Here is a 23,952-nt window from a genome sequence, read left to right as displayed (position 1 = left end):
GCAGTGTGATCTTGAGTAAGGTCAGTCTCCTCTCTCACTTCAGTGGCCCGAAACCTCAGGAGGTGGCAGGGGTTTTCTAATGACTCTCCCAGCTCTGACATCCTCTGACTTCACTCTGGGAGAACGTGGGCTGGTGGACTCCGGGCAGAAGCCGACACACAGTTGGGCCATAACAAAGAGCCCCGGTACGGGGCACGTTCCCGCCCCCGGGAGGTTTTGGAAACATTGTTAGGCAGGGGGCGGGGCTTGAGCGGGCCGCAGCCAATCACCAAAGGACCGGGCGCTGGGGGCGGGGCCTCGCGCGAGCAGCGGCGGCAGCGGCTGCGGCCAAGCTGGGTCCGAGCATCCCGCGGCTCTGGAGCCGCCCGGCCAGGACATGGCGACCGTCCGGGCCTCTCTGCGAGGCGCGCTGCTCCTTCTGCTGGCCGTGGCGGGGGTCGCGGAGGTGGCAGGGGGCCTGGCTCCGGGCAGTGCGGGTGAGTAACCTCCGGAGCAACGGTTCGAAGCCGTCGGGAGCGGCCGCCTCAGCGCACCAAGATGGCGCGGGGCAGGGGGCGGGGGTGCGCGCGACCCCCAGTCCCTGCCCACGTCCGGTGACCCCGGGACCCGAGGTCTCAGCGCTCCAGAGGCGGGTGCCGAGGCGGGGCGAGTGAGGAACTCTCTCCGCCCCAAGATCTTCTGAGCGGTGACTCGGGTTCGAGGCCTTGGTCTGTCAGCCACCGACACGGGCCCCCTCTTCGGCACTGACCCTTTCGCTTGCCTCTGGTGCTTGTCAGAAAAGGGTGCGATGCCCCCGCCCAGGATCGTCGCGAGGTTTGGATGGGATTTCGGATACGCAGCCGCCCTACCGCGGCCCCAGTTAGTTATTGTTACTTGTTACTTGACCCGCACTTGGTTCAGAACGACCTTGTTCCCCACAGCCCGCGTGGTGGGTCCTGGACTCGGGTAGGAGACATTAAAAATCAGTAAACCCTGCCCCCCGGGGGCTGGCAGGCTTGAGGAGAGGAATTCTTGTTCTACAAGAACTAAACCAAGGATGGATAGGAAACTGTTAAGTGATTATTGATTGCTTCTCACTTGCTGGCCTTTTGAGTGGACGCCGACTCCTTCCCTCCAAAAGCTCTCTCGGTAGGAGATGGGGTACAGCAGGAGCTTGAAGTAACTCGAATTCAAGGCAGAAAGGTCCAGAGGAAATGAAGGGCCGTGTATGAGTGCACAGAGGGAGAGAGAGGACATCGACCTAGGATGAGTGGAAAGTGGAGCGATTCCCCCTAGCTGTACTAGACATTGAAAGATGGCTAGGATGTGTGCATGCAAAAGTGGTGAAGTGCATTGCTTACAGGGAGACAGGGAGAGCCACCCAAAAAAAAAAAAAGCAAAGTCAGCCGGGTGCGGTAGGCTCACGCCTGTAATCCCAGCACTTTGGGAGGTGGAGGCGGGCAGATCCCTTGAGCCCAGGAGTTCGAGACCAGCCTGCTTAACATAGTGACACCCCATTTCTACTAAAAATACAAAAATTAGCCGGGCGTGGTGGTGTATGCCTGTTGTCCCAGCTACCCGCGAGGCTGAGATAGGAGGATTGCTCGAGCCCCGGGAAGTTGAGGCTGCAGTGATGTGCCACTGCCCTGGGGAGTGAGACCCTGTCTCAAAAAAAAAAAAAAAAGCAAAGTCAGTTCCAACAAGGGTATTAACTATAGCTAGGTTTCAAATTTAGCTGTAAAATATCCCAAAGAATAAAAGAGAAAATGCTGTGTATTCTTGGCTAAATCAGATTACTTTTCTGGGCCCCATTTTTCTCCCTGTTAAATTAAAAGAGATTGAACTGAAACACTTACAAAATTATGAAATACTAGTTGTCCATTCTCCTCCCACAACCAGTCAGTTCTGCAGGAGGTAGTACAGTGGCGTGGTTAAGAACATTGAGCAAATTACTTAGCTTTAATCTTTTTGTGCTCAAATAGCCACCTTTATTGTAAACGGTATCTCACAGATTTTATTATGAGAATCGAGGTAATGTCCAGCGTTTAGCGTAGTAAGCAGTGAAATATTAGCTATTAAGTATGTTCGGGAAATACTGCACATGGTACCCTGTCTTATAAATTCACAAAACACATTAGATTCACAATAAAGGGTCCAAGGATTCCTGTGGTAAAACAAACAAACAACAACAAAAAAAAAAACAAGAAACTTTTTTGCCAGGGGAATGGCATGATTGCTAATGAGTATGAAGTTTCTTTTGGGAGTAATGAAAATGTTCTAAAATTAGATAGTGGTGATGGCTACACAACTCTGTGAATACACTAAAAACAACTGAATTGTACATATTAAAAGGGTTAATTTAATGGTATACAAATTGTAGCTCAATGAAGTCGTTAAAGAAAGAAACTCGTTTGCTCATAAAATTCTTTTTTTCTTCATAACACCTAAAGCGCACTTCAGAAAATGCTGGGTTAGTTGATTTCTAAAGGCCCTTCTAAGCTCTAAAAGTTCATGACAACATATAGTTTGCATTGTCTGATAAAAAAAAAAAAATTCCAAGTTGGATCTAAAAGTGAGACGTGTTCCTTATACTAAATTCTCGGAAGCACGTATTGCCTGGTTCCTTACTAGAGGACATTGAGTAATATAATGGACAAAGGCTTCCACTGTGAATTGTAGAAAGTATAGAAAATGCTTTTCAATCCTAAACAGAATTAAGAACACAATATAAAATTGTATTTAGTGAAGGCTTTGCTTGTATTCCTGCTCAGTCTTCCTTCCCTTCTTAACCACATCCAAGATTGGGTACTTCTGTCTGCTCTGGTATAAGGCTTTGCAGGTTATTGACCCCCTCTATTATACAACTTTGCAAATCTTATTACCTCAATTATTCCTATTCCTGGGGGATGGAGGTGTGAAAGTGAAATGACTTGCTCAGTGATTTTCTCTTTGGAGGATGAGAAGGGACCCTATCCTGCAGTATCAGCATCGTGTGTCATGGCACCTGATAATGGCTCTGTTTTTATGTAAGTTGCTTTGTAATAGTACAAAAGAGGGAAGGATATAACTTTAAGGGCCAGGTTTCAGTAAGTTGACATTTAAGGAATTAGGTAATGGTAAACCTAGAATCCAGAAGAAGAATGTAATGAATTTTAAGTTAGAAAAAGCAAACGCCTATCTGGAGCAAAGTAATAAGAAGCAGATTCTCTTACCAAAGAAGTATCTTGGCCCACACTGTAGAAAGAGCTAGGATTGGTGATAGACCAGATATGACAGTTTATTCTGGTATGCAGCTAAAAGTTTCTGTCTGGCATCCATAAATTTAAGCAATCTTTCATTAATCATACTTTTCACTGTGTGCCACTTGTAGAAAAATGGGAAGAGGTCAAGGAGGTTATTTTTATATATTATAAATGTGGTTTTTAAAAGAACAAAAGAGATACTATGAGGTTTGTTTATCCAAAAAATACTATATGAGTACTTATTATATGTCAGGCACTGTTCTAGGTGCAGAGCTGCTCCTCCAAGGAGCTTACATTCTAGGAGAGAGGCGATAGACAATAAATAGATAAATACATAACAAAATGATTTCTAGGTATGATAAGGATGCCATGAAGGAACTAAACCAAATGGCTAACACAGAGAATTGTGTGAATGGAGTGTGAGTAGTTCTTTATGTAAAAGAACTTCAAAAGAGTTTATAAGAGCTGCCTCTTTGAGAAGCTAAAGTTTAGAACTGAGATCTGAAGGCTGAGAAGGTGGTGGGTATTCTTATGAAAGACAGGGGTGAGGTCCAGGAAGTGCAGAAGCCTTAAGGCATAAGGAACAAAACGTTATATGGTTAGAATGTAGTGACCAACAGAGTATCCTAGGGCTAGATGGTGCAGAGCCTTGCAAAAAACCACATAAGGATTATAGATTTTATTCTGCTCACAGATAGAAACCAATAGAGTTTTAAGTAAGAGTGGTATGATTTTATTTCTATTTTAGATCAGTCTTGCTGCTGAATGGAAAAAATTATTGTAGTGGGGTAAGAGTATAAGCAGGATGACTAGAAGGCCATTGCAGTAGTTCAAGCAGGAGATAAGGGTTGACTCAAGAGTAGAGTGGTGTGGAGTTAGGAGAGGGGATATTTAAAATACATTGCTGATGGATTAGACGTGGGAAGTAAGGGAAGAAGGAATTAAGGATTACTCATAGGTTTTTTTTTTATCATGAGCAATTTAATAAAAGTTGATGCCATTTACTGAAGTAGGGAAGATGGAGGAAGAGCATTTTGGAGGAGGGTTGGAAGGTAAGGAAAGGAGAGAATAAAAAGTTCTATTTTTGTACATGTTTAGGATGAATATTAGTAATAATCACACTAGGGCCATTGCTTAGTAAGCCAAATTCCATACTTGTGAGTAATCCATTTAGCAAATATTTATTAAGCTATTAATACTGACAGACACTGTGATAGTCAGAGGTATAAAGTGGTAAGCAAAAATAGGAGCTTAAGTTTGGTGGGAAATTCAGACAGGAAATATCACCCCAAAATGTTTAATACCTACATTGCTAATATTATGTGGTTATATTAGTACATACCTATTTATATCCTAAATCTGAAGAATATATTTGAGGAAAAAGCATGTGGTTTCATCAGGTATATAGCACATAGTATGATGGATGCTGTAAAGCACATAGATAACTTGAACAAGACTATAAGTGGAGTATTAAGAGATGTGTTCTGACCATGAGATAATTGGGAGCTATACTTTTAGATCCTTTGTTTAGAGATGGGAGCCCTGCTGCAGTGGGGAGGGGAATTATCTAAAAATACTGACTGTTAGCCTCTGGGAAGAGGACTTTAGAAGAGTCATTTGCTTTAGTTGTTTCATAATGATGAATGTCTAGGTTACAGCTCTTTTGACTCTAAGGAACAAAACCCAAAATAAGTCAGGATTAGGGGGCTGATTATATAGCATTTAACAGGAAATCACATGGAAAGCCAAGGGTAGGAAATTCAGCACATCTCTACCTCAGGGACTGCTACAGGAACTAGAAAGTTGACAGGAACCAAGACTGACAGGAAATTAGACTTCCCGTGTATTCTTTTAGAGACAGTCTCTATCTCACATGGCTTCTCTCTGTGCATCTCTTCCAGTTTCCTCTCTCCCTCAATCAGCTTCCTTTTTTTTTTTTTTTTTGCACATGGTTTCCACACCCTTATAAAATGTCAGCTTCCTAGCCTCAGCTCTTCTTGACCTTATAGCTGCAGAGCCCACCACCAACTGGCTGCCTGCCTCTTACCTGAGTGTATGATTTAGTCCAATTTATCTTTTGATTTAAAAATCATATGTTGTTTTCTAAATTATAGGTGAGTTACCATATGAAATATGGTACTGAAATAGTATTAATATAGTGAGAGAAAATTTTTTGTACTTTTTTCCTGTTAAAAAGGCATTGTATAACTATAGGATATTACTACCTATTTTTTTTAAATAGGTTTTAGGGGAACAGGTGGTGTTTGGTTACATGAATAAGTTCTTTAGTGGTGATTTCTGAGATTTTGGCGCACCCATCACTACAATGTACCCAATGTGTAGTCTTTTATCCCTCACCCCCTGCTCACTCTTCCCCTGCTGCCACCGAGTCCCCAAAGTCTATTGTACTGTTCTTATGCCTTTGTGTCCTCATAGCTTAGCTGACACTTGATAAATGAGAACATACAATGTTTGGTTTTTCATTCCTGGGTTACTTCACTTAGAATAATGGTCTCCAACTCCATACAGGTTGCTGCAAATGCCATTATTTCATTCCTTTTTATGGCTGAGTAGTATTCCATAGTGTGTGTGTGTGTGTGTGTGTGTACACATATACCACATTTTCTTTATCCAATGGGCATTTGGGCTGATTCCATATTTTTGCAATTGCTAATTGTGCTGCTACATACATATACCACATTTTCTTTATCCACTTGTTGATTGGTGGGCATTTGGGCTGGTTCCATATTTTTGCAGTTGCCAATTGTGCTGCTATAAGCATGCGTGTGCAAGTGTCTTTTTCATATGACTTCTTTTCCTCTGGATAAATATCTAGTAGTGGGATTACTGGATCAAATGGTAGATCTACTTTTAGTTCTTTAAGGAATTTCCCTACTGTTTTCCATAGTGGTTATACTCGTTTACATTCCTACCAGCAATGTAAAAGTGTTCCCTTTTCACTACATCCACTCCAACATCTGTTATTTGTTTATTTTCTAATTATGGCCATTCTTGCATGAGTAAGGTGGTATTGCATTGTGGTTTTGATTTGCATTTCCCTGGTAATTAGTGATGTTGAGCATTTTTTTCATACGTTTGTCGGCGTTTGTGTATCTTCTTTTGAGAATTGTCTATTCATGTCCTTAGCCCACTTTTTAATGGACTGTTTGTTTTTTTCTTGCTGATTTGTCTGAGTTCCTTGTAGATTCTGGATATTAGTTCTTTGTCAGATGCATAGTTTGCAAAGATTTTCTCCCACTCTATGGGTTATCTGTTTACTCTGCTGATTATTTCTTTTGCTGTGCAGAAGCTTTTTAGTTTAATTAGGTCCCATGTATTTATCTTTGATTTTGTTGCTTTTGCTTTAGGGTTCTCGGTCATAAAGTCTTTGCCTAATTCAATGTCTAGGTGGGTTTTTCCGATGTTATCTTCTAGAATTTTTACAGTTTCAGGTCTTAGAATTAAGTCTTGATCAATCCTGAGTTGATTTTTGTATGAGGTGAGAGATGAGAATCCAGTTTCATTCTTCTACATACAGTTTGCCAATTATCCCAGCACCATTTGTTGAGTAGGATGCCCTTTCCCCACTTTACATTTTCATTTGTTTTGTTGAAGATCAGTTGGCTGTAAGTATTTGGCTTTATTTCTGGGTTCTCTATTCTGTTCCTATGTGCCTATTTTTATACCAGTACCATGCTGTTTTGGTGACTATAGCCTTATAGTATAATTTGAAGCTTCCATATGAATTTTAGGATTGAAATTCAAATTTTAGGAACTAGAATTGTTTTTTCTAGTTCTGTAAAGAATGATGATGGTATTTTGATGGGAATTGCATTGAATTTGTCTATTGCTTTTGGCAGTATGGTCATTTTGACAATATTGATTCTACCCATCCATGAGCATGGGATATGTTTCCATTTGTTTTCTGTTGTCTGTGATTTCTTTCAGCAGTGTTTTGTAGTTTTCCTTGTAGAAGTCTTTCACCTCCTTGGTTAGGTATATTTCTAAGTATTTTATTTTATTTTTTTTGCAGCTATTATAAAAGAGGTTGAGTTCTTGATTTGATTCTCAGAGTGGTCACTGTTGGTGTATAGCAGTGCTACTGATTTTATACCTTGATTTTGTATCCTGAAACTTTATTGAATTCATTTATCAGATCTAGGAGCTTTTTGGATGAGTCTTTAGGGTTTTCTAGGTATACGATCATATGATCGGCAAACAGCAACAGTTTGACTTCCTCTTTACCAATTTGGATGCCCTTGATTTCTTTCTCTTGTCTATTTGCTCTGGCTAGGAATCCCATTATTCCTTATTAGTCAGTGAATCTAATTTTTGAACTGAGCACTGTGCTAATTGTATCAAGAAGCTTACAATCAATCTGGGGATACCAAGAGAACCCACATGAAATGATTAGAGAAGAGTTAAGTGTTAAAGTTTCCAACTCTCACTAGAATAGTAGGGTCTTAAATAACAAAAACATCAACATGGCCTAGAGTTGTTGGAGAAGAAAGGCTTACTAAGAATTAAGATGATAGTTGAGCCTTGCAATATGTTTGGAGTCAGCAGGAAGTGGGCATCAAGCATTTCAGGCAGAGGACTATGTTCTAGGTAAGTGTAGATTTTCTTTGCTAAAAGTAATAGAAGTTTAGGGAAGGGAAGGCTAGAGAAAGACTTTGAAATTTTAGAATTGGAATAGCAGGAAGCCATTGTAGGCCCTTGATTAGAAGAGGGATGTCATGAAAGGTTTGTTAAAAAAAATAATCTGGCAGTCATATTGGTACTACAATTGACTTAATATAATTGGCTGCTGTAGCAGTGCAATATGAGGCAAGCAGTGGAGAAGGATATATGTAACTTGCAAATGATTCGCGAAAAAAATAAAATATGTATCTATCCATACATACATACAGATAGATACGGCAGTATGACAAGATGTTAGCAATGTTGAATTGAGGTGGTGGGTATGTGAGTAATCCTCTCACTCTTTGGTGCTTCCTTGGCTGACTGTATACTTTAAGCAGATATACCCACATGTATATTTTTAAAGGGTTATATGTGACAATTGCATGAATGTATTTATAAGTTAAAGTTGCAGTTCTCATTTAAATGTTTTTTAAGTGATTGTCATTTTCCAAGTTATTTTGAAAATTAAAATTTGATTAAAAATAAGATTTTACATTAAAAAAACAGATTTTTAAATTAGTTTTTTAAATTTAGAATGACCTTTTTCCAGTATCAACTCAGATTTAGTTTTTTTCTCCTGAAGTGTATAGTAAACACTCAGTGCACGTGCACACACACACATCTATGTATGTATATGTGTGTGTATATATATATTTATACACATACACACTGTTTTAGTTGTTCTTTAGGGAGACATTAATTAGAGGGAATCTTCTTTTTTTTTTTTAGGAGACAAGAATTGCTTTTCATTAACCAACTGAATTATAGCTTTTGTGAGACATCTGTGGCAAAATCCCTTTTAACTTCAAAAATCCTATAATTCTATGGATATTTCTTAGTTTTGGATTAGGGTGTGTGTTTGTTTTTTTAAAGCTAGTTGGCTTTAGAAGCTGCGTTTTTCTGCATGTGGCTGGAGCATGTGCTTCCTGCTTACTTGCCTGTCTTTAGTATACACATGGCCAAAACCAGCAGCTGAAACTCGGTGTTTCTAATTATTGGATAATTCCGCTTGCATATTTTCAGGCTACACTAATACCTTCTTAAGCCCAAAATATGTGGCCTTTAGTAATCAATTTTTAATTTTTACTTTATAATCACAGACTATTGGAATAAGAATGCAAGATACGACACTCATACTGATGTCTTTAATGAAGATAACACCTGTGTTTTTTATTTTCATCATAGCAGTATCACATTTTATTTTGAACTGTTCCATCTTTATCTGTTCAATTCCATTTTACGAAAATAAGCAGAGTTTTAAACTATTATTCTTTTAGAATATATTAGGATCAAATTATAAACCCAGAATATATCCAGAATTCATTATCTTATAGAAAGCATTAGGCCTGGGAGAGTTTTGTTTTGTTTTGTTTTTTTGTACTGTAATAGTTGAATGACCCAATTAATCCCTTTTACTTGCTCTGAAAAAGATAAAGACCCTTAATTGCCACATTAATTGCATTTGAATTCTTCTCCCATTGATAACGAAGTCATATGAATGGATGTCTATTTGTAGACATTTATTTCTTGAAAAATATGCAACGTTAAAGATTCTAATGAGCTTTAACTATTTCAAAGGAAGAAAAATGTGTGCAGATACAATAATGGCTAAGGGTAAGAAGAGGGTGTAGAAAATGTGATGGAGCAGAGGTCCCCTGTCCTGTTCGTGGAGAGTAGCAATGCCCTCAAGAGAAGACATATACTGTTACAGAAGAACATTTGGTTGGGAGAAGGAAAGAAGTTATTACCAGGAGACTTTAGGCTGCCCTCTTTCATCCCATTTTGTCAGAAGTATCAAAAAGTCTTTTGGAAAGACTGGAAGGAATATATGCCAAAATGTCAACAGATGTTGTGGCAGGACAGTGGAAATATAATTTTTCGTTTTCTTCTTGTTTTCCAAATTTTTGAGGTTTTTTTAAATGAAAAAAAGAATTATTTTAAAAATTTAACTTTGAGGGATACTCCCCTATAGATTTGACCTTCACCATTAAATTGGAAAAAAGGCTTTTATTGTTATTTTTTTAGTAAGACCTCTGTTAGTGGAGTTTTAATTATAACACATTTTGTGTTTCTGTTCTAAATAGACCTTTACTCCAAGAAATTGTTTTTCAAAAATCCCTAGGTCCAAATCAGACTCCTGTCTGCCTGATTGTTTACTTTTTGCTGAGCCTTTTTCTGTTTATTGGGACCATATGTTATCCTGAATTATCTTTGATTATGACCAGCAGGATTTTCTGCCCTCATATGACCTTTGTGTTAGACGCTAGTAGTAGAAAGTGCCAACTTCTAGAGCTCTTCAAAAGAGCACATCAGTGTCACTCAGGAGAGCCTTTTTTCCTGACTATCCTCCCAATCTAATGAGGGTAGGGACATAGCAGAGTCTTAGGAGATGGATGTAGTTTGGTGTGGCATTGCAGAGGAGTTGTTATAAGAAGGTGTCGGCCAGGTGTGGTGGCTCATGCCTGTAATCCCAGCACTTTGGGAGGCCAGGGTGGGCGGATCACTTGAGGCCAGGAGTTCAAGACCAGCCTAGACAACATGGCAAAACCCCATCTCTACTAAAAATACAACAATTACCGGGCATGGTGGTGCATGCCTATAATCCCAGCTATTAATACTTGGGAGGCTGAAGCACAAGAATCACTTGAAGGTGGAGGTTGTGGTGAGCCAAGACTGCACCACTCCACTCCAGCCTGGGTGACAGCGTGAGACTCTCAAAAAAAACGAAAACCCTCATGAGTGCTTTGGTCGTCCCTTGTGTTAGCCCTTCATAGAAAGTAACTACAGCCTTACTACAATCAAGGCACATTTTTTTTCTTCTGAAATGTAGTGAAATTTTTATGTGTCCTTCAGAATTTTGTAAACCAAATGTTTAGAACTTCAAGACATGTTTTGACATAGAAGTAGTATTAGAAAGCCAGTCTCAAAAAAAAAAAAAAAGCTAACTAAACTAAACTATAGTAATATGGCAGTAACATCCTAGACCCTGTCATTGTTTTATGGAAAAGTGATTTCCAGTTTAAAACTTAGAAACTTGGTTGGTAAGATCTGAAGAGGACTTCTTTTATTCATTTGTTTACTCATTCATTTCTCCTCAATACCAATCCTACTTTTCAATAAAAAAAGTTCTACTTTTATCTAATATGTATACTGAAGTTGTATAGATTTCATTTGAAGAGAGGATTATGTTGCATACACGTGCACAGACACACAGGTTGAATATATATTAATATATAAATATATATTTATATATAAATATATATTATATGAATATATATATTTATATATATATATTTATATATTAATATATATATTTATATAATATATATTTATATATTATATATTTATATATATAATATATACAAATATATATAATATATATATGTAAAAACAGGTGTTTTAAACCATTGTACCAGATCTACCTGCCTGAAATGTAGTATTTTTCCCTCCTGTGTCTTTTGACTTGCCAATTCTAGACAGCTGCTGACCATTCCAACCCTATCCTCTTTTCAGTCTTCTGCGCTCTACAACAGTTACATGCCTCTGATGATTATCGCTATAGCCAATTTATGAATTCCTCTGGAGCCATAATGCTGCTTGGCAACCTTTTTCCTTTTCTCAAATTTGACATTTCTTTCTCTAAGTTGATGAAGCAGTGTTGTTTTGAACACAGGTTTGAGAAACATATTTATAGTTGTTTTCTTTCTCTATTTTCCAAAGTGGCTGTTTCAGACCTCTATAATTTCAACTCAAGCCCCCAGCCCTATCTCAGCCCTATCTATTTTCAGATCTAATCACTATTTCACTGAGAAAATGAGGTGCTGTCAATTTCCCTGTTAATTTATTGATGTCCTTGAATTCTTTACTCTTGTCTAGATTTTGTCCTACTACCAGATGGTAACCTGGGTGAAGTTAGAGAGCATAACTTTTGTTCACTATTGTATCCCTATTCCTAAACACAGTGCCTCTTTTAAAACCCACATGCCCTTCCAAGAACCACCTCATTTCTCTATATTCTGTTTTACTTCCAACTGGATATAATGTAATTCAGTTCTGCCACCCAGAATCAGCATCTATCCCGCAAGTTAAAGGGCATGGTCCCCAACAAGATTGCCCTTAATCCAGACACTAGCTTCAGTTCAAGGGTCCCCAGGCCACCCACACTTTTGACCAACTGGCTATAAATCCAGGGTTCCCATGACCCCCCTCAGGTTCAATAATTTGCTAGATCAACTCACAGAACTCTGGGAAGCACTATACTTTAAATAATGGTTTTAATATAAGGGGTAGAGTTCAGGATGATCAGTTAAATAAAGAGCCTCATAGGGTGAGATCTAGGAGGGAATGCAGAGCTTCTATGTCCTCTTATGGAATCAGGTGCGTCATCTTCCCAGTACATCAGTGTGTTCAACCAGGAAAGCTCCACTGAGCTTCTATGTCCAGAGTATTGATTGGGGTTTCATTACATAGGCATACGTGATTGAATTATTGGTCATATGGTTGAGATCAGTCTGCAGTCCCCCTTCAATCCCTGGAAGTTGGGAGATCAGGTTGATCCCATGTGGCTAAAAGTCCCAGCTCTTTAAACACATGGCTGTTCTTTCTGGTGTGCCAGCCCCCATCCTGAAACTATCTAGGTCAGGGGTGTCTAATCTTTTGGCTTCCCTGGGCCACACTGGAAGAATTGTCTTATTTCACATGTAAAATACACTAACACTAATGATAGCTGATGAGCTGCAAAAAAAAAAAATCTCGTAATGTTTTAAGAAAGTTTAACAATTTGTGTTGAACCACATTCAAAGCTGGGCCTGGGCCACATGCAGCCCATGGGCCACCATTTGGGCAAGCTTGATAGGTGAGACCATGGGTCACCTTATTAGCATAACAAAGACACTCCTATTACTCAGGAAATTCCAATGATTTAGAGTCTCCCTCCCAGGAACCAAGGAGAAAGGCCAGTCAAATTATTTATTATACAGTGTTCTACCACTGCTCAAAAGTAGACTTCCTCAAAAGAATTGTCTGTATTTTCTTGAATTCTCTCTTGAACTCACTGCAGTCAGGCTTTTGCCCTTTATTTCACATTGATGACATTTATTTAAGGTCATCATCAATATCTTTCACATTGCCAAATACTGTGATCAGTTTGAAATCCTCATTACTTGATAGCAGTATCTAACATGGTTAACATCTTCTTGAAACATTTTATTTGGCTTTTTGGACACCATTCTTTCTCTTAATTATCTTCCCATATATTGACCACTCTCACCTGTCTCTGAAGGATGGAATGCATTGCTCAGTTCTCAGATCTCGTCCCTCCCCAGATGCCGTCATGGCTTTAAATATCGTCTACATAGTGTGTCTCCCAAATTGCCATCTCCAGTTTGGAGTCTTCCCAAATTCATATATTCAACTCCCTGCTCAGTATATTATTTTAGATATATAATAGGCATCTCAAAATTATATCTAAAACTGAATTTCTGATCATCTCTCTCTCTCTGAGATCTCCTCCCTTAGTCTTTTCCGTTTCAGTTAATGGTATTTCTAGATATTTCTGTTTTCTCACTTTGTTGGACCAAAAACCTTAGAGTCATTCTTAATTCTTTTTCTTCCATATTTCACTTCCAATACATTAGCATATCCTGTCAGCTTTATATTCATAATATATCCAGATTCGGACTACTTAAAACCATCTCCACTGCTGCCACCCTAGTTGAAGACACTACAGTCTCTTATCAAGACTACTGCAATAGCCTATTAGTGTTTCCTCCCTTACTCCTGTGTATTATATTTTTAACACAGGAACCAGAGTGGTCTTTTTAAAATGTTATTCTGATTATGACATGCTGCTCAAAACCCGTGGGTGGTTTTCCATCCTTCTCAGAGTAAAAGCCAAAGTTCTTACCATGGCCTATAGAGACCTGTATGATCTGGTCCCCTTCTCTGACCGCATTATGTCCTACTCTACCCTTCAGTCATTCTTTTCTAGCCACACTCTTTGCTCTTCTTTGAACACACCAGAAACTTTGCACTTGCTGTTTCTGCCTTTTGGAAAATTCATTGTGGCTTGTTCCCTTACTTTAAGGTATCTGCTTGAGTGACACCTTTTCAGTGAAGCCTTCCTAGCCTGCCCTATAAAATACCCACTCACTCCCACACACACATCCTCCTTACTCTTTAATCTGCTTTATTATTGCCATAACATTTACCACCATTTCACATTCGTATTCTCTCTCTCTGTCTCCATATATATATGTATGTGTATATATACATATATAGTTTAATATCTGCTCTTTAAGTTTCAAGAGAACAGAGACTTATGTTTTTTTGAATGAATGATCAATGCCTAGTACTTAAGCTGCTCATAAAATTTTTTTAAGTTAATAAATATCTTGGAAGAAGAAGTATTCCCTGTTTCTTTCCAGGGATATGCCTTCTCATCTACCCTTGGTTTTATCCCCTTTGGAGTCCTCTTGAGACTTGTTCTATCAGAGGAACATTAGCTCTCTACTGCTCTTTTCTGTCTGTAAAGAAGGTCAAGTCTTTTCCACTCTGAAAAAGGGAGAAAAATCTTGGAACCTTGCATCTTTGTATAATTACTACTCTTTTTCCTTCCCATCATTGCTAGACTTCTTATGACTCTATTTTTGATGTCTGTACTTCCTCACCTGTGGTTTACTCCTTAATATCATTCACTTCTACCAGTTCCATAGAAAGTACCTGTGAAGCTCACCAAGTGGCTAATTAGTAAACCCATTTCCTTTTTTCATTCTTCAGTCTAACTTGACTCTCGTGGTGCATGACACTACTCCTCCTGTGATGCCACTCTCACGGTTAACCTACTTTTCTGACTATTCCATCTCAGTCTCTTTCCTTTCTTTCCATATCTCAGATGTTGCTCTTTAGAATCTGGTGCTATGTTCTCTTCTCACTAGAAACTCTCCCTAGACAATATCATTCATTTCCATATACTCCTTTATGTTGATGAGTTCCAAATTTGGATCTTTAGGCTTGGCTTTACCTGCACTCTAGGCCTGAATTTCTGAGTTTACTGGAATTTCCATCAGGATATTCTGTAGGAACCTCAGATTCACATGCTCAAAACAAAATTCACTATCTTTTTATCAGTTGACTTTTTATTATTGGTTTAATAATAGCTCTAGTCCATACGGTAATTGTAAGGATTAGATAAGAAAATGCATACAACAAACTTAGTCGAATTCTGGGACATAGCACACACTAAATAGTAGCTATTATTATTACATGACAGTCGCCCCTATTAGACTGCAAGCTTCTTGAGGACAGGGACCATGTCCTCAAACCTAACACTGTCTTTGACTTGTAATAGGTGCTCAGTAAAGGTTTGTTGAGTTAAAATGAATAATAATAATAATAATCTACTGAATAAATGGTTTATGTAACCATCTGAATTAGCTTAGTCATCTTGTTTAACAGTGGAACAACATTTGATGTCTATTTTTTTTCTCCCTAGGTGCATTGTGTTGTAATCATTCAAAGGATAACCAAATGTGCCGTGATGTATGTGAACAGGTAAGATTACATAATAATTACAGAGGCAGCCAGACACAGTGGTTCATGCCTGTAATCCCAGCACTTTGGGAGGCCAGGGTGGGAGGATTGCTTAAGGCCAGGGGTTCAGGACCAGCCAGGACAACATAGCAAGACCCCTGTCTCTAAAAAATAAAAATAAATAAATAAAATTATAGAGGCTACTAGTTATACAACTATTTATTAAGTATAATTGTTTTTGGAGAAGTCTGTTGGATAGTACCTTAACTAATTGTCCAGGGTTCACATCACCAATAATGGGGCAAAGTGACTGTCTGCTGACATGATACACTGAGAAGGAAAATATTATAATTGCATAATTTGAATTCTGAAGAAATAGTCAGGCAAACCCAGTTTGAGGAATATTCCTCAAAACATCAATGCCTGTACTCTTTAAAAATGTCAGTGTTATAAAAACAAAGAAAGGCTAAGAAACTGTTACAGAGTAAAGGAAACTAAAGAGATGTGACAACAAAATGCAATATGTGATCCTGGATTGGATCCTGGAATGAAAGAAAATTGCTATAAAGGACATTATCAGGATAAACTGGTAAAATTTGAATATAGACTGGATATTAAATAGTAGTATTATACCAATACTGTGATCCTGAATTTGGTGATTATATTGTGGTTGGGTGTGTTGGTGTCCTTGTTCTTAGGAGATACATGCTAGGATTCAGGAATGAATGAACATAATGTCTATAACAAATTCTAACATAGTCCTTCAAAATAATAGTATGTAATAATAATTTGTGTATATATAGAGAGAATTAAAGCAAATGTTGCAAAGTGTTAAGGATGGGTGCATCTTGATGAAGACCATGTAGGTATTCACTGTACTATTCTTAAAAGTTGTCTGTAGGTTTGAATTTTTCTGGTTGAACCTGTTTATGAAAGTTCCACTGAAGCACTACCCATTCATAAAGCCCTACCTTTCTTTCAGGCTTGGTCATGTATGTCTAGTCTTAGCACTCGAGAAATAATAGTCTCAATCATCTTTTAGAGGAGTCTTCAAGTAATAACGTGGATCTTGTTATTTTTAAAACTGAGAGAACTACTTAACTGGGACTATAACTTCTCATAAGTAATAATAATGAAGATGTAGAAAGATTTTGCAAGATATGGTCTGATTATAAGACATGACACTGATTCACCTCATCTAAATGGCTACCAGAGAATTCAGTGATATATCAAATCACTATTGCAAATTTTGCTGCACACTTACTGCCAGAAGAATAGCTTTTTAAAGCAAAAATGGCACCTTGATGATATCATAAGGAAGCTTTTAAAGTAGCTCTGCTACTTTGGGAAATATGACTTACCTGACTTTTCACTTCGTTTCTTGCTTTTTCTACTGATGTTCTATAGGGTGAATGATTTTTAGGAGGTATCTTGTAATGAGGCACCAGCAGCAGGCAAGGTCTAATTTCTTAAAATCTGGAATGCTAGAAATTATATAACTTAGCAAATTAATTGAATACTATAGTCAGCCTAATAAAGAACATTCTTCCCCAACCAAGTTCTTAACTAATTGAGAAATAAGGCAGATACGTCCAAAAATATTACTTTTATTACTAGTTATACAGATGTCGAATGTGACTTTTATCTCTAGGCACACACTAAGTGACAGAATTAGACTTACTCCCAGAGGAGGAGAGGTAAGGGCTGTGTTACATGTGTTTACTTTCCCCTACCAAACTCAATGGTCAGCTAAGTCAGCCATCCTGATCATGGGAGAAGTGTATCAGGGGTGTGGAGAGAGACCAGGGCTGTTAAAACTCATAGAGCTCACTTCAAAGAGAAGGAAATGCTGTGAGTGAGGAATCATTATTTCTTCAACCAGTAGGGAATGCAGACAGGATGGAGTCTTGATGACATTTAGATTTTGAACTGAGTAAACAGCATTCTTGATGACTCTAGGAGGTTAGGGAAAAGATTTGGTTTGAGGAGAAGGTGAGCTGTTGAATTATCAGTGAAAACCACTATGTGAAGATAGGGATTTGGAATTAAAACTTTTGGAATTGGAATTTAGGTAAGAAGTCAGGGCTGGTAGCTTATAATATTCAGCAAAATATGTGTGATGGTTTACAGTGAAACTGTCAACAGTGTCAGATGCCAAAGAAAAGTCAAGGAGTTTGAGATCTGAGAAAAGGCCCTTAGTCTAAAAAAAAAAAAAAAAAGCCAGTTAGTGGAGACTTTAAAAACATCTCCCTGCAGCAGGGATTTTTGTTTGCTTTGTGATGAATTCCTTGGTGCCTAGAACAGTTAAAACAGTATCTAACACTCAAAACTCTCAATAAATATTTCTAGATCAACTGGAACAATGTAGCTAAAAGTCACACTGCAGGCATTAAAAATTTTTTAATAAAAATATTTACAGTTATGTAATTTTTCAGACTTACAAAAATGTATTCAGTTTTTGTATATGTCTTACCTGTATATATTATGAATTCCTTGAATATAGGGATCGTGTCTCATTTGCCTATGTTGTATTCATGTCCCTGCTCATGCAAACTAATTAGTTAATATTTTTGAGTTGATTGGTGAAGAAATGGGTGTACAATGAAAGGAAAAAGCTGGAAAAGTCAGTAAGTGCAGGAAGTAAAGATTTGTTTCAGGATGAAAAGTTTTTACTTGTTTAAAGACAAAGGAAAAATGAGTTATGACAGAGGAAGGAGATAAGTATGGATAAAAAACTTCTCAAAATTCAAGATTGTAAACCCTATGATGTGATAATTTCTGCCTTGAGTGGCATACAAGTTTGGTTATTAAATTTTTTGCTCTGAGATGATTTGTATAATTATAGTATATATTCTAGTATGTATTCTGAATAAGCATTCATCTTTCTTTTTAAGTGTGATTACTAGTTGTTTAGCAAGAAAAGTGACTTTATATTCAAGTCCACCTTATTATCTGAAAGTTTACATAGTACATGCTGGTTTATTTAAGCTAAATGTATTTCTAATAAGTATGTGTTTATCAGTTTAATTCATTCTACTTTATAGGATCATAATTTTAGAGACAGAAGGGACCCAATAGATTATCTAACTTTTTAATTTTGCTTATTAGCTATTCAGGAAACTAGAAACTGGGACCTAAATTTTATTTTACACTTTTCCCTAAGTGCCATGCCCTTTACTGTACCCCTTTACATGCATTATTTTCATTTAATTCTTACACCCAGCCCTTGAAAGAGGTATTGTCATTATTTGTATATTATAGGTAAAGAAATTGAAATATAGAAGACTTAAATAACTTACCAAGGCCCCAAGCCAATTAGTTGAGGAACAGGGACTCAAACTCAAATGTGTCTGATTACAAAGTCCATACCCTTAGCCACCAGGATATAACTACCTCCTATGAGGCCAAGTGGTTTGCCCAGTGGTATTCAGAGTGTATTTCCAACTCTCAGTTCTATATTCTTTCCATTGGTCTAACCTGTTTCAAGTGCTTGTAGGTTTTTTGCCTTTTTTGTTTGTTTTTGTTGTTGTTATTGAGGGGAGATGGAATTGCACGAAGAAGGAATGAATGAGAGAGCATAGCCATCCCTGTGCTTTTTCCTAGTCTGCTACAATGTCATATCTTTCGTTTTTTCTTCCTCTTTCTCTTTTTCATTCTTTCTTATCTTTCATTGTTGTCTTTTTCAATCGATTTTTCTTTTCTTTCACTTTTCCTTTTATCTTTTTATAATAGAAAACTTTAAGTATATACAAAGGTAGAGAGAAAAGTGTGATAAACCCCCATATTCAGCTTCAACATTATTAAGTCATGACCAGTTGTGTTTCATTTAAATCTCTTTTTACTTTCCCCACTATATTGAGGCAAATTTATGTAGCAGCAAAATCTCAATTGTCATATTTGATCCGTAAATTTTCAGTTTGGAGCTACAAATGATATGTCATTTAAAAAAAAGATAACCACAATACTGTTATTCCTTCTTTGAAAATGTAATATTCAAAAATCTAGTTATTCAGATTTCTTAATTATTTTATAAGGTTTTTTTAGTTTGGATCACAATTCAAGTGATATATATATATATATATATATATATATATATATATATATATATTGCAGTTGGTTATATGTTTTTTAAATATCTTTTGATCTGTAGGTTTCTCCTTGCAATTTATTTGATGAATTAATTTGATCATTTGTCCTATAGAGTTTCCCATAGTCCAAACTTTGGTGTTCACATCCCCCTGGTATCATTTAACATTTTCCTCTTTCCTCTGTGTTTCTTAGTAATTGGCAGTTAGATTTAGAGCAGAGCTATCCAATGGCACTTTCTACAATGATGAAAATATTCTAGACCTGTATGGTAGCCACTAGCCACATGTGCCAGGTGAATACTTGAAATGTGCTTAAAGAGACTGAGGAACTTTAATTTTTAATTTTATTTATTTTACTTGATTTAAGTTTAAATACCCACACATGGCTAACAGCTACCTTAGGAGCCAGATTCAGAGGCTTAGTTTTGTTTAAGTCTTCCCCCAAAAATGTCTCTTTTTGTGATGTTAACAGTCATTGTGATAATTGTCTAAATGCGTTAATTCACTAGGGGTTGCAAAATAGTGATATTCTATGTCTTTTCACTTCTTAATTGTAGTTGGTAGTTTTGGAGGAAAATGGCTAATAAATAAGCTAACTGGAGATAAATCCTTTTTCATTGTCCATAGCATTCATGGATTTTACCGTCTCAGCTATTTGCAGGTAATCATGAAGGTCTGTCTGATATGTGTAATGATTTATTATTTACTGAAACACCAAATTGTAATTGCATAACGTCCTATTTGGAAGTGAGCCATTTAGCTTAGTGATTGAACCTTTGTCAGCTCATCAGCATCAATTAAAAAAAAAAAAACAGCTTTGTTTCTATCTTACAGCATTTTATGGAGAACTTATGTGCCATAATGCTGTTTACAAATTTGATCTTCACCAGTATCACGGGTTTGATGACAGTCTATTTTTCATTGTTACCAGTTGACTAAAAACAATTTACAGAACAGTTTAGAATAAACTTATCTTTTTTTTCTTCTTTCTCTCGCTCTCTAACCCCCAGCCTCTAAACAGGTTGGTAGCCTGGGTTTCTCCACTTTTTTTGGTCAATAGAAAAGGGTCTAGACTTGCTGTATTTGGACTTTTCTTGCTTATTTACGAAACTAATCAACACTTTTTAAGAAATGTTACCTCAGCTTAACTTAGATCATTCTGAAGGTTTTCCACTTATAAAAGGAGCCAGGCACGGTGGCTCATGCGTGTAGTCCCAGCACTTTGGGAGGCTGAGGCGGGCGGATCGCTTTGAGCTCAGGAGTTCAAGACCAGCCCTGGCAACATGGTGAAACCCTCTGTCTACAAAAAAATACAGAAATTAGCCAGGCGTTTGTGGCTCATGCCTGAGGTCCCAGCTACTTGGGATGCTGAGGCTGGAGAATCGCTTCAGCCTGGGAAGTGGAGGTTTCAGTGAGTTGAGATCACACCACTACACCCCAGCCTGGGTGATAGAATGGGACTCTGTCTTAAAAAAATAAATAAAATAAATAAAAAGGAAGTTGGAAAATATTCTAGACAACTGATAAATCTAGAGGATAATAAGTTTTACCTCTTCTTATTTCTTATAGAAAAATGCCACAAAAACTTTTTTTTTTGCCAAATAGATTTTCTCCTCAAAAAGTGAATCCCGACTAAAACATCTGTTGCAGCGAGCCCCAGATTATTGCCCAGAGACAATGGTAAGTCTTATTGTAACTTAAATGTAGAAGCTTCTGTCTAAATGAAACTATCCAATGAATTACTTTCAGAGTTAGCAAATTTTTGAATGTGATTGGAATTTGTGGTCAAAATAAAATGTTAAGTTTAACTTAAATACTTAAAAAAAATCTTCATATAAATTGCTAGATAGAATATTGTTTTTCTTCTTTTATTATCCTATGATATAGATCTAAAAACAATCTTAAATATAAATATGTTCTTATCTTTAAATTTCATTATAGTATTTTATCTGGGGTTGGGCACGGTGGCTGACGCCTGTAATCCCAGCACTTTGGGAAGCTGAGGCGGGTGGATTACCTGAGGTCAGGAGTTCGAGACCAGCCTGGCCAGCATAGTGAAATCCCGTCTCTACTAAAAATACAAAAATTAGCCAGACGTGGTGGCACACGCCTGTAGTCCCAGCTACTCCGGAGGCTGAGGCAGGAGAATTGCCTGAACCCAGGAGGCGGAGGTTGCAGTGAGCTGAGATTGCGTCACTGCACTCCAGTCTGGGCGGCAGAGTAAGACTCCATCTCAAAAAAAATTATCTGGAACTTATAATTTTATTTATTATTATAGTTTGACTAATTTTATGAAAACTGTAATAACTAAATCTATTTATTTTGATTTTGGAAAATTGAATTTGAGATAAGGGAAAATATATGACTTATTATCTTTCAATTTTCTGACATACTACAGATATATTGCTTACCTATCTGAATCAGGTAACTTAAAATGTCTCTAATACTTGGGCTGTCCTCAGTGTTTGGGATGCTCATGTGCCAGACCAAGAAAGTGTGAGTTTGTTTGCAAGAGCCTCTTTAGATATGGTGGCTTGTGAAGGGGAAAATAAGTTGATGATTAAATAGTTCTGACTGATACATTCCCTTTAGTCTTCACTTTTGTCTGTCAGCTTGGAAACAGTGATTCCGGTAAGTATCCTGAGTAACTAGACTCATCGTTAATACTCTCAGATGGGAAAAGAACAAGGAATATTTCTGTATCTCAGCTTTGTTCCCCCCAAATAACTGATTGATATGCCTATAGTTCTAGAACATTGACTGTATAGACATAGCCATAATCAAATTAGCTGTACATAATTTCTGTAGAAATTAATTGTCATATTTAGGAACTGGTTATCTACATAAAAGCCTTTTGTTGGTTACACTTTTAGGTTGAAATTTGGAGTTGTATGAATTCATCTTTGCCAGGTAAGCAATAGGAATGTAACATTTAGCGCTTAATTTTAAAAGCTTACTGTGTGAATGTAAAATTAGTGTCATTGTCCTGGAACCTAATTTATACTCTGGAGTTTCTATCCTCTCCTTCCCTTCAACACCTGAATTTTTTTTTCTAAGACACAGTCTTAACTGTGTTGCCCAGGCTGGTCTTGAACTCCTGGCCTCAAGTGATCATCCTGCCTTGGCCTCCCAAAATGCTGAGATTACAGGCGTGACCCACCATGTCCAGCCCAAATTTTCAAATACATAATTTATTCTCATTCACTCAATCCTTAACTTTGTTCTCTTGTCTCCACTTCTGCCATTCTACTGAAACTAGTCTTTGAAAGAATACCAGGATCTCTTGGTTCCTAGATCTTAGGGCTCTTTCTCAGTACTACTCTCTTTGACCTTCTGGAAACACTTGATATTATTGATTACTACCTCCTTATGACTCCACCTTAGCCTCAGAACCTATTCTGCCTTACCTTTTTTTTTGTAGATGGAGCCTTAAGGACTATGGTTATTTCTGTGTGTGGTCTTCTTCCCTTCTGTCTTCACATTCACCTTAGTAATCTCATTCCTTCCCAGAACTGTTAACTAATCAGCTCTGAGAAGGTAACTCTCAAATCTAAATCATTGTTTGTAACTTCTAGATGTCTTTGTAGACATCTCTACCTGGATCTCTGCATCCAGGTGCCATCTGAAGCACAAATCCAAAATCAAACTCATAACTGCACCTCTTGTGAATGATACTAGACTGGAAACTCCCAAGTTATATTTTACTCCTTGTTCTTTCTAATTCCATTGACTCTCCCCTTGCAAAATTACACCTGTCCTCTCTATTTCTAGTTCAAGTCTTTATTCTTACACTCTTGGGATAGAATATTATAATAACCTTATAACTGATATTTCAACATATTATATCTTTCTTTCCTATCCTCTTCAAAAATAATTTCTCAGGGGATATTCAATTCCATCAGAATAAAACCCAAACTCTCTAGCCTGGCACTCATGATCTCCCAGGATTACAGCCTACTTTCCAGCCCTGGATAGAGCCAATTTCTTGAAGAAAAAAAAAAAAAAAAAAAGAGTATACCTTATGTATCTCTGAATTCTAGAGGCTGTCGCACTGTTTAAAGTTTGTATTTCAAACAGGTTGTCTTCCTGAAATTGCCCACCTCCTTGCCTGTCTCCTAGTCTTGTACCCAGCATCCTTAGTATCCTGTAATTTTCTACACACACACACACACACACACACACACTGTTGCTAACAAACTGTAATCTCCCAAATAGGATAAATCATATATTTTATTTATTCCGTAATTTCATAGCCCACATAACACCTAACAGAGTGCCTTGTACATAGTAGGAGCTTAGTAAATATAAATGCTTGTTGGATAATTTAATATGTTCTAAGAGGCCACTGGATACCTGGAAACAGCAGCATACTTCATTATGATATAACAAGTCACAGAGTTTATGACCTATCTTGATTCCATTTAAAAATC

At 37.5% G+C, this 23,952-nt stretch overlaps 1 protein-coding gene across 6 annotated transcripts in view; it reads left to right on the top strand.

The window, feature by feature from the left end:
- The first annotated feature begins 297 nt into the window (after nt 1-297).
- Nucleotides 298-23,952, top strand: part of RECK (reversion inducing cysteine rich protein with kazal motifs) — an 87,927-nt gene continuing 64,272 nt past the window's right edge. For 2 of the 6 annotated variants that reach the window (XM_055293713.2, XM_055293712.2), the window contains exons 1-4: nt 341-476; nt 15,397-15,455; nt 21,128-21,202; nt 22,396-22,432. In XM_055293713.2, the coding sequence (XP_055149688.1) occupies nt 377-476; nt 15,397-15,455; nt 21,128-21,202; nt 22,396-22,432 (271 nt within the window). In that variant the 5' untranslated portion in view covers nt 341-376. Of the gene's footprint in view, nt 477-15,396; nt 15,456-20,149; nt 20,184-21,127; nt 21,203-22,395; nt 22,433-23,952 lie in introns of those variants that run through there. The other 4 variants (XM_055293710.2, XM_055293708.2, XM_055293709.2 and 1 more) reach the window with 4 other exon arrangements.

This window comes from Symphalangus syndactylus, chromosome 9 (genome assembly GCF_028878055.3).
Source record: "Symphalangus syndactylus isolate Jambi chromosome 9, NHGRI_mSymSyn1-v2.1_pri, whole genome shotgun sequence".
Taxonomy (NCBI): domain Eukaryota; kingdom Metazoa; phylum Chordata; class Mammalia; order Primates; family Hylobatidae; genus Symphalangus; species Symphalangus syndactylus.
This window is presented reverse-complemented; position numbering and strand designations above follow the sequence as displayed.